Source organism: Tauraco erythrolophus, chromosome 15 (assembly GCF_009769465.1).
Source record: "Tauraco erythrolophus isolate bTauEry1 chromosome 15, bTauEry1.pri, whole genome shotgun sequence".
In the NCBI taxonomy this organism is placed as follows: Eukaryota; Metazoa; Chordata; class Aves; order Musophagiformes; family Musophagidae; genus Tauraco; species Tauraco erythrolophus.
The window spans coordinates 17513813-17525877 of NC_141479.1; the positions used below are offsets into that span (position 1 = coordinate 17513813).

General features: G+C 38.1%; 1 protein-coding gene across 2 annotated transcripts in view; it reads left to right on the forward strand.

Annotated features, from left to right (window-relative positions):
- The window catches only part of CDYL2 (chromodomain Y like 2), a 62305-nt gene extending 55315 nt beyond the window's left edge, over nucleotides 1–6990 (forward strand). For both annotated transcript variants that reach the window (XM_086621011.1, XM_086621012.1), the window contains 2 exons: nucleotides 34–177; nucleotides 2433–6990. In XM_086621011.1, coding sequence (XP_086477137.1) covers nucleotides 34–177; nucleotides 2433–2591 — 303 coding nt within the window. In that variant the 3' untranslated portion in view covers nucleotides 2592–6990. The remainder of the gene's footprint in view (nucleotides 1–33; nucleotides 178–2432) is intronic.
- Nucleotides 6991–12065: the final 5075 nt, after the last annotated feature.

Consider the following 12065-nt stretch of genomic DNA (forward strand, 5'->3'; position numbering starts at 1 on the left):
CCCAAGATCACAAGTAATCTTTTGGTTTCACAGGCAAATGAAATGTTGTTCTGTGGGAGAAAGCTGACAGCACAGGAAGCCTGCAGCAGAGGACTAGTGTCACAAGTATTTTGGCCAACAACATTTAGCCAAGAAGTGATGCTACGAGTGAAAGAAATGGCATCCTGCAGTGCAGTGGTAAGAAATCAAACCCCTTTGTGATAAAATAACATTTCGCAGGGGCAAGGTGTGCTCCCAAGGCTCATCACATGGTGGGTCCTCAGTTTCCACAACCACTCCTGTGGAAGAAGGCTAACAACAGAAAATCTGGACAGAGATGAGTGAGCTCATGGAGTTTCCCATTTTTCAGTGGCAGGGAGGGTTTTCCTTTCCCCATCTTCACATTTGTTCAGTATGAGTGGAACCTCCTTGCCCCCGATTTTGAAAGGGGATTTTAGCATAGGTTTCCTTCACAAAGGTGGAAGAGTCTGAAACTATACAGCTGTACAGGGAAATCTCTGTAGGGCCAGTAAGAAAATATATTTGCCTTTCACGTTGTCCGGGCCTACTGTGTTTCAGCTCAATCTGCCTTCTATTCTGCACCTGCATTGCTCCTGATTCTGCAAAATGTTCTACACAGTGCACCCAAAGGGTAGGATAGTGCCATCTAACCTCTGCTGTGAAGGAGAGGTGAGATCCAGACACAAAGGGATTTGAACACAGTCTGGTCACAGTGTATAATGACTTTCCTTTTGTGTACATAAAAGTTGAAAGAAAAGCCTTTCCTATTTTTACTTCCTAAGGTTTTTTCCCTTCAGGCAGATATACTCCTATTCTGGGCACATCCTGGTTTAAAAAGAATGAAGTGAAGAAAGTGATACTGGCTGCAATCATACTGCACTAACTAAAGTGCAAATTGTTGCAGTTTCTTTTTATACTTCCCATGCCTGAAAAACTGTCTCAGCATCCCTCAGTTTCATTTAAAATATCTGTTGTAAAAGAGAAGGTAGAGACAGGAGATTTTGAATTAAATGAAGTGTAGATTAGATCTCACAAAAGACATTCAGAATGAAAGTCTGGAAATGTAGCATAAGCTTATTTGATCATGCTGATATAACATGTATTATATGAGTTGGGAAAACCTCTGGGCCCTACTGTGAATTCTTCCTTCCTTCACTGCTGTTGGCTGCCAGTGAAATTTTATCTTGAGACCTGTTGGGAAGACTGGTGCTAACTTGTGGACAAAGATGAGAGCTAAAACTGTCAAAGACTAGCTTCACTCTCTGAGATCCTAAATGCAAATCAGGCTGAAGTCACAAAAACAATGAATGTGATGAGCTCATCCGAGTTCACTGTGAATCCTTGTTCACAAACAGACCAAAAAAAATACACGGGCCCTGCGATTTCCAGTTAACACCATTTGCTTGAGTTAAAGAGAAATACTGTTTTGGAATAGGAGTGGTGTAACCTAAACCAGATAGGAACTGGGCTTGATAGGTATGTCTTGACAAAGCTGAGTGAAGAGTATATGTCTCCCTTACCATAAACACTGTATTAGTTTACATTAAGTCTTCTGCCCCTCAAAAATCAATAACGTATGAATTATTAATGGTTTTGCTTGACCACTGAGTTCCTTGTGAGATACATACTGGTGTTAACGTATTTCAAAAAGAATTTTAAAGAAAGTAATCTCAATGCTTCTGAAAATGGGTCTGGGAAAAATGAGCTGAACTATGGAAGTAACCATGGACCTTCTGTTCTTGCCTGTAAGAATCCAGAATGATTACCAAGGGCTTGATTGGGCTTTCCATTGTAAAAACCTTAGGTGATTTTTTATGACTGCTTGTATATGCTAAGCAAATCTAACTCCAGAACACAGTCAGAGGGTGCTTGTTTTGCTCAACACCCTTCTTCTATAAAACATTTCACTTTTATAAAAATGTAAGTAAATAAATTTTGAAAGGTATTTGCAGTATTTCCTATTCATTTCTGTTTGGAGAAGGAAACGATGCATGAGGGAAAACTGTAAAAGATGATGGACATCCACATTTGGGTTTCCAGCCTCTATAACCTTAAAGACTACTTTGAAGAAAACAGGTAGCCAATATATCCTGCCTCACACATTTTCATTTCAAGGGATCACAGTTTCAACAGGAGGGAGTTCAGCTGCTAGTGCTTCATGGCAGACCTTCAATAAACCACGGTACTTCAGAACCCCTCATTCCTTTTAAAAATGTTGGCACTAAGGCATAAACCTCAGAAGCCCTTAATTCTTGAAGATGCTGCCCATCAGCAAGTGGAGTTATGGCTGTAAATCAGATCTAATTTCTGTGCCCAAAGAAGTTTTTTAGATTGTAAACCAGAGTCGGAGGTGTAAAAATGCTGCTAATGCCGTTATCCGTAATAACTCTGTGAGATTCAAAATAAAACACTGAGTGATATTTTGGCTTTAGGTATTGGAAGAGTCCAAATGTCTCGTGCGGAGCTTCCTGAAATCCGGACTTGAAGATGTGAATGAGAAAGAGTGTCAGATGTTAAAACAGCTGTGGAGTTCTTCCAAAGGACTGGATTCATTATTCAGCTACTTGCAAGACAAAATTTATGAAGTCTGATGTCTTGGCCTAACCTAAAGAGAAAATGCTCCACTTGTGAACAGTCGAACGTTCCCTGTGTTTGAAAAGCAGAGGCAATGCATCCTTGAGGAATTTGTGACAGTGTATCCTAATACTTATGGTTGTGTCGATTTCCTTGTGAGCTGCACAGCTGCTTGTAGCTGGTTTGATTTTGTGTACCGAGATGTAGGCAGGCTTGTCCAGTGCACACAGGCTCTGCAGAGGGCTGCATCCTTCACGTGCTCATCCAGATAAAAGTGTACATTCCGGGTGCTGGGAATCACCTCTGAGGCCCAACAAGGCACACCATCCGTAACAATTTGTCCTTCTTAACTTATTCTTGCTGTTGCAACACATCTGGGCTGACATAGAGGGCTCAATCTAAAAAGTGGGTCGGCACGACATTTTGTAGACCCGAACACCATACTTTAGAAATACTTTAATTATTTTTTTCTAAGTTCTAACAGTGTAATGGAAAAATCTGATAATTTATATGTATAATATGTAAAGTTAGTTTTACAAAAATTACTAGGATTTTTTTTCTTTGTTGAATTTATTTAACTTATTTATTTTGTGTTCATATTCAGCTGTTTATTGATCACGGATCTTATTTTCATACTTCCCTTGACTGAATTAATGGCATCACATGAGAATGCAAACACATTTTTAGCAGCAAATTGTGTAGAAAAATAAAGAATATATAGAAAGCACACAGAATGCTGTGGGCAGTAAAAGAAACCGTCACGTGCATGCTCCTCTATGTGCAAAATTGTACAAAAAAATATATGAAATAGATTCATTTGCCAGGGTTAAGGGGAAAAAAGTGGATTCTGAAACGAGTCCCCCCTAAGTCTCTCTTCACTTTCTGCCTTCTCGAGGAGCATTGAAGGGCTTGCCAACAAGATGCTTTATTTAAGTTTACTACATTCCTGTTAGCCGGATGTCAGTAACAGGGTGAGCGGTGCCGTTACGTGGCATCGTACTGTTTTTCAGGTTTAAACATCCCCCTTTTGGTCTGAAGTCTAAAAGCAAATCCTTATGAGCCTTAGTCTAGTTGCCTGATTCCTCAGGTGTGAGATAATTTCTGCTCTGGAGGCCTTTGGGTGTGGGCCAGCAGTTTATACAAGGTGCTAGGTATTGAGCTAAGTGGAGGGAGAGGTCTTGTTTTGCTTTTCCCAGCTCTCCACATCTGGCCACCCCACCATCTGTTACAAGAACTTATGGCTATCCATAAAAGCAGTCCACAATGAATGACAAAAATCCAATCTGCTATTTCGGAATGTGATCCTAGTCCTTTTCAGTGACGCTGACTGACTTCTGAACACTGGATCTCTCTCAGTTCCTTCTTGGTAGAGAGGCAATTAATATGGAAATGACACAGGCACGCTCTGTGACTTCACCTGCCACTTCAGTATGCCCAGATTAAAACCTCTTGAAGAGCTTTGCACATTTGTTTGCTTTGTAATTTGTGGACTTGCTCTCCATCCTTGAGCTCCGTGACTTGGTTATGGTTTAAACCTCTGCCAACAAGGCTGCTAGGTTTTCTTCCTCCCAGTATTTCCACAAAGAGTTTCAACAAAGCCTTTATAAAAGTCAACGAACAGGTGATTATAGTCAACAGTACGTTTCAACACATGAATGTAACATTTCTTTTTCCACAAATAATTAAAAGTACTGTTTCTATGGCCTAATTGTACCACTGAATTTTAAGGAAATCATTATCCTAAAAGCAGAAGTTCTCCTGGAGATTCTGTATTAAAAAGACAAAATCTTGCTTCTAATTAGCCTGTTTTAAATGTTTTCAAAAAAAACTTATCCAAACAAGTAACTTATTTTTAAATGTTTGGAACAGAACTCTTCCAATAACTGGTTCAAGTGATAGATGCACCACTTGTTTTATACTAATTCCTGCTTATTTCCACAACCTGCCAGCAATGCCGTGGAGCACACACGCAAAGACCTGGTTGGACTGGGGCCGCAGGACCCCCTGCTGTGCGCACGTGAGTCACCTGTATGGCGGTGCCGTTAAAATGAGAGGGATTACTCAAGTGAAAACCACTCGCATGCACACGTGTTTGCACAATCAGGCCTCCAGCATATGACTTCAGGATAAAAAAAAAGAGGCAAAAAAAAAAGGCAAAAAAAAAAGCAATGGAAAGTACCATGATTCCTCAATTTCCTTTATTTCCTTTATTCCTGTCCAGAGAGCCATAACTCCTAGTCATGTGTTAATAAGATATTAGGAAGTTTATTTCAATACTATGCTTGGGTTTTGTACATAAATATAGAAGATTGCTCAGCAATGTGAAGGTATGCTTTCCATACGAGATTTTCAAATGGAGAAGAATCATAAGTCGTTAGACCTTTAAACTGCATCGTTTCATCTGAATTTTCAGATATCTGTATCTTAGCATTTTTTATGACAAAGGAACGGTTGAAATACATTTTCTATAATTATTTTTCCATTAAAGCAAGCGCTAACCATAGTTAACATTTTTAATTATTCATATCTATACAGTTACAATCTAGCTTTCATGGAATCTATTTTCCCTTCAAAGAAGAGTAATAACAATGTCAAAAACTTCTTTTCCAGTATTTAAAAATCAGAATCAATTTTCTCTTGTGTTTCTGTCCTTACCAGGTATTCAGATATCTAGATGTACTGTACATATTAGTCTGGGTACCTTTACTAATATTCACAGTATTTAAGATTATAAATGCAATTTGTTGTTAAGTATGTTATTTTATTCTTGTGTAAATTGTTTTGTACAATCTTTAAAAATCTACAGTTTTGCATTTGTAGATATTAAAGGTAAGCAAATTTATTTTGTGTTGTCCTGCATGTATATTTTTGCTGTAGATAAGTGTTGCTTAGTTTACTATTTCAGTACATTTCTGTTTAAACAAATAAGCTTACAAACTTTAATACAGTATATATTTTCAGAATATAAACTTTTATATTTCTGTGGTAGGTTAGGGTATGCGTTTTAGGCAATCTTTTTCACTACTATTAACTGTTCTTTTAATCTATAATATAATGGTTTTGTGCCAATAGTTTTTCATTAGAATAAAATGCTCTTTTAATGTTAGGGATAAACAGACAATTTTGGTTGGGGTTTGTTTTATTTTGTTAATTCTTTTATTATTTTGCCAGCCTTTACAATTTTAAATGTAATTTATAAATGTATTGCATTTGTGAATAAGCCTTACCATTAGCTACAAGAAATCTTTAAAGCTACATAATTGCTTATGTAGCACTAAGGACTTCCCCAAATAATTGCTGTAAGAAAGTTAGCAAATCAGAGTACAGGGCCTTAAGTTTTTCTCGTGAAAAGGATAATACGGGTTGTTTCTTTTGAACAACACAGGTAGGCTTGTCAGCATGGGCTTTGTTATATATAAACTGTGCATTTGTGCTCCCAGCCACAGTAGTTTAATCTCAGGCTTTGTGTGGCTGGGTCTATAAAAGTCAAATCTGGCTAAAGCCAGCGCTCTTTAGGAGACACTAAAGAAGTTTACATAAGAGACTTATAGACAATCTTAATCATAGTACATTTGGGTACTCAGTATCCTGGATGTGTTATCTGTGTCTGCCCAATTAACCATATGTTTTAAGCCATATTAAATCTCTTTACTGCTACTTTAAATACTACACTGAAAGTCATTCACTAGCTTGCTTGTTCACAGACAGGATTTCAATTTTTAGTGAATAAAAATATTATGCCTTCCATAAAAACAAAGGACCAAAGAACTGCATTATTCTAACAAAGCATTAGTTCCTTTGCCAGTGAACTAGTTCGACATTTGTACTGAAGATCAAATAGTCTCTTTCTGCTACAAACACTGCATCCTCATCCGTGTCAAGGGTAAGGGGAAAAGGTGTATCCACTGACCTGCTGGGAAAGGAGTGACGTTCAGCTAGGATGGCATGTCTATTGGTAAGGCTTATTACCAAACCTCTGAGATGAAGCAAAGAACCAAAAATTCACAAATTATCAATGTAAATTTATTTTCAGAACTTGCACAAATAATTAATTGTAGAACTTTGCAAATTAGGCCCTTAAGTTATTTTGTCAGAACGCCATGGAACGGACTAAAACAGTTTCTAATATTTGTAATGATGAGTACATATTATAATATTCTAAGGGTACAGGCACCCCTATATCACAGTGTTGTAAATATTTTCTGAAACTGGTACAGTACTGAGGGACTTGTATCTTCTGATATATCAAATATTGACTGTCTAGATCAAATTGTACACAATTTATTTGTTGATGGTCCTGTAACTAGTGTATGGACACATTTCTGGGTGCCTTAGAAGTTGTATTTTTCATGTGTGTTAATATGCAGTATTTATACATTGTGAGAAGCTGCTTTGAATAAAAACATTGAAACTTCATTTCAATGCAATGATTTTCAGTTTTACATAATCAGAATGAATGTGATAAATAGTAGCCACAGACCCTTGTAATATATGATAATTGTATTATATATGATAAAGCTATTCACGGACTCCTTCCTTTTAAAAGAAAGCAGGCATACAGCAGGCTTTTCAGAAGAGAAATTAAACTTAAACTTCTTTTTCAAATGGCAAAAAATGAGGCACTAAAAGATGCTGCAATAAGAACTCTCTGGAATCATTCATCATGATCCATCTCTCTAATCATTTCATGATCAAATCCAAGAAAACCAGTGATAACTGTCTTATAAACACACTTCGAGGACACCACCTCCACCATTCTCACTTCCACTGTTTGATATGTGCACATCACCTAAAGTGTATCTCCCCAGAACCGACTGCTGCGTACAGTGTTCCAGCTATACAGGAGGGAATTTGGGTTTGTAGTGGTATTTGCCAGGGAGGCCAAGATTCAGCCCAGAACCCCCTCGGTGTGAAGCTGGATCACCATGTGGTTATAGATGGCGATACTTCCATGGGGTCTCTTTCATTTGGCTGTAGCATCCCTGAATGCTGTTTCCAATCATGTAACTCCCATGATTAGAAGAGTAACTGTAAATTACTTCTGCCTGGGGCAGAAAAGGTAGGATATTTTTACAGGGAGCCGGTGTTACCCAAACCACCTATACAACAAGGTCTGAAAAAAATGACCTACACTTGAGTCAAAGGACAACAATTATGTTCTAGCAATTATACTGGTTAGCTTCAAACTGACAGACACTGTTAGTAAAAACTGTGGTCAGCTATTTAGAGCAGAGGATTGAGCAATTTAGTCTTGCTTCACCATCAACAAATCCAATTATTTATTACGGTGACTCTTGTCAGGAATTAACTTATCGTAGCTTGCACTGGACTGTAAGCAACGTGCACACGATGAACAGAGTATGACACCTTTCTTCTCTAACAGTTTTATTGCTAAGTTTTCCTCTTAACACAGATTGTCAGCATTTGAATTTTATTTAAAAAAAAACCCTCATTTTTAAAGGAAAGCAAAAATTATTTAAAATTTTAAAATCCATCCAAATATTATAAGTCTAGGTTTTTTAAAGCAAGATAAATGTTAGTCTTTGTTGCTGTAAATTAATATACCAATAAACTCTATGGAAGAGGAACCCATTAAGTATATATAAAGAAGGTCTACAAATTTAAGCAGACGAAAGACTAGTCTGTGAATTGCATATGGGAAAGGACAGGCAGGTACTATTCCCACTTAAGTAATCAAACAGGTCAAAGCTCTACGTAAACTTAAGACATGCCATTTCTCATTTTGAGTTTTGAATAACGAACTGACATAATATTGTGCATGGAAAGAACAAGGATTAGTTTTAAAACAAATAAACATCTAATGAAAGCATGTAAGAAGAACGGAAGGACATCATTTGAAATACTGGGGGGGTTCAAAGCAAACCAAGTCTCACAAGTCAGACTAGAGGGCAGTTTGGTTAAGGAGGAAGAAGCCACAGGGTGAAATTCTGGGCCTATTAACTTGGAATTCACTTCTCCCTGGTGCCTTATTTTTCATTAAACCCTCTCAGAAGATTATAAAATTTAGTAAAACATAACGCATCTGTTCGTGACTCTGACATCTGACTTATCCTCAAAACCGATCTACAGGCATAGCATGGAGAGAGTTTCAAATTACTAAGAAAGCCAGAGTAACGATCCGCTCTAGAATTTGAACCATTTGAATTGTGCTGGCACCACTTTGCTTTAATCCATATGCTTTCCTTGGGTTTACAAAATTTGCTCATTACAGATGTATAACAAAAACAGAACCATTCAGAACTTTGTTGAATTCCAATTATTAAGTCCATCTGGCTTGACACAACAATTTTCACCTGGAACTGTCAAAAGTACTATTGGAGAAAGAAGGGAATATATATAAGGGGAAGGGAACATATATAATCTCCAGCTACACATTATTAGAAAGCAGCCCTAATCGTTGGGTGGTTGGGTGGAGGGTGGTAGGGTTTCATTATCTTAAGCACTACAATAGTTTTTATCATGACATAATTACCGAATGTCATCCTTATAAAATTCTTGGCACAAAAACTGTAATGCTACTTAATGAGTCAGGAAGAATCCTAGCAATTAAAATTTCCCCTGTCCTTCAGTAAATTTCCATGTAATAAGCAAATCTCCTCCTTCCAGGACAGGTCATTAACACCCGAGGTTTGTATGTGACAGATACCATAGTGTCAATGTGACTTCATATCCCATTCCTAGCAAAAATGGCATGTCATGACCCCAAAGGAAAACTAACTTAAGCCCCCAAAAGATGTTCCCCGCAATACAGGAACCACTTTGAGCAGAAATCGGTAATGCAGAGGGTAACTTTAAAAATCCTGAGCTCAACTGTATCACCTTTCCTCATCGCTTCCTGGCACAGGTGTCACTGTAACAAACTGAGCGGATCTAAGTCACAACCCACCACTATCAATGAGATCCTTCTATGGACTTCAGGTGCTTCTAGATCAACCCCAGTGGTTGATGGATACCACAGCAAACTCTTTCACCATAATAGTACAGGGAATATCTTGTACTCATCTTCTTTGAAAAATAATGTAGCACGGATCAGAAAGACATAATTAGCATGGGAGGCAGGGTCCCATATCTATAGTTCAAAATTTAACAGCCCTGTCTAAGAAATATTGAATAAAATTCAACATTTTCCATTTTATCACTGACTTGTTAGTAGAAAAACATGCTCTGCTGTGTTTTAACCTTCCTCTTCAGTCACAGTTTTCAACTTGAATTCTGGATAACTATGTAACATCTGTGAAACTTATTTTATACATCGGTCATAGACAGAAAGACATTGGTGAACAGCTATAAAGAGGAAAGTGAAAATGCTCTTTGCAACTAAGAGTCATGTTTGAAACAGGGGCTATTGAACTGCCACTACCTCCTAAAACATTAGCTAAAAAGCTGCATCTAACATTCAAGTTTCTATAACAAAAACTGATTTAAACACTAAGCAGCAATCTTGACTTGTTAGGATTAAGTTAATTACTATCATCTAGAAGTAAGTTATTCACAGTCATCCAGAAATGTGTTTCTGATGTGTCTGTAAATAAGTGCTACGATTTCTATTACTCCAAAAAGCTCAGCGATTTCATACTGCTGTCCTTCCAGCTTTCTGGTTAGCGATTACATATGCTGCCTACTGGGCTCTGGGGTATTCACTTTCTACAAGAGGTTCATTAAATGGATAAAGGCATTCACATAAAACTCTTCCCATGCCTAATTATTCAAGATCTGCATTATCTTAGCCTCTCACTTGTTTATTTTGTATGCAGCTGCAGTGAGTTGTTTGTCAGAGACTCAGACTACAGCAAACAATTCCCTCCAAGTCCACTTTTTGCCCATTAGGCTCATAATGAGCAACAACTCAAACCTCCTGCCAGCTGAGCTGCCGAGGGATACCCTGCTGTTCCAGGGGTAAAGGCCAGATGAGCACAGCTTTGCTGATCTGCAGCAGCATGCCCACTGGTCGCAGTGCGGGGTCTGGAGTCAACAATTGCTCGACCCTGATCCTCCCTTTATTTCTTAAAAGCAAGCCTTAATAGTATCAGTGGTCCAGCCCTCTGTGAGTTTTGCTGCCATAATGACCTTTCCTCACTTCTTTGCACAAGGCTGTGCCCTGGAATGACACCTGAAGCAATGTCAGTTATTAACTACAAAGCAACCTGCGAGTTCCTTATGCCAGTGACCAGGCCCATCTGACAAAAGCAATGGACAAGGTGATCGTAATGCCCACACCGTCCCCAGCACCACGCGGTGCCTGGCTCAATCAGACCAGAAAAAGAGGACAGTATATTTTTCATGTGTTTACATATAACAGGATAAAACAGACTTATTTTCCCAGATGCTAATGTGATGCCAGTTGGAAAGAAATATCCCAAAATATGTTAGGCCTGGTAGGATTCGTCTTCCATATATGGCTGTAACTAGTTAGAACATAAAGACACTGCCCCTCTCTAAATGATGTTTCTTAAATAAATCCACTTTCACTAAAAATGTATTGAAAGATGAAACTGAGCTTTAAAAAAGTAGGCTGCGATACAGCTGATTGAAAAGGCTGAAACTTTTCCCAACCGTTTCAAGAAAGAGAAAATCCAACGGCACTCCATTTGCAACTCAAGCACTTGGTAAACACACTCCACAACTGTAGCATGTCTGTGTGCCAACAAAATGGTGAGTCAGCAGGCAGGGTAGGGAATCAAGTGTCAAGAATGCATTTAACCCTCACTCCAGAGAACACTTTCCTTAGGAACAAAATGAAAACATTTCATAAAAAGAAAAAAAATTACTGGAATTTTTTCTCCATTAGTACAGGCAACCATCTCAATTCTCCTCCTACTTACAGGAGCTCTCAAATTTTAAATGAGGAGAAATGCTTAAGAAAACAGCAATCAGCAAAATGATGAGAAAGAGGTTCATGAACATGTATCAGTCCAGTCCTGTGATCCTTACTCTGACAACAATCCCACTGAAAAACCTGGCCAGGCTGAATGCAGAGGGTTTCATGAGACAATGAGAATCTGTAACACTAAATACTTGCACGGATATAAAAAGAGTACGTTTTCCTAATGAAAACACAGTTCAAATGATCTGTCATATTCCCCAAGGAGCATCTGTGCATGCTACTTTGCTTCACAGAGTTCTTGTGGTGTGTTTGATGAAATCATGAGATTTCCTAAATCATTTTTAAATTAATCCCTCTTGAGAAATTACGTAGTGAAACATCATTTTGCATGATCACCCTAGATATGCTATTCAGGATAGCAGAAAAGGATAAAAAGATTGAGGATTACAAAAATTTAAAAATATTTGAAAGAGGACCCAATCTTCCACCTGAAAATTTGAACAGTCATTTACAAGGTCATTAAACACTGCCAAACCAGAATGGCAGCATTTTATACTTACTGTCTTACTCACTCTTCACAGGTGTAAATAACCACATTGGACACCTGTGGAGGAGGGTTAAGGGGGGGAAAAAAAAGACGCCAGTT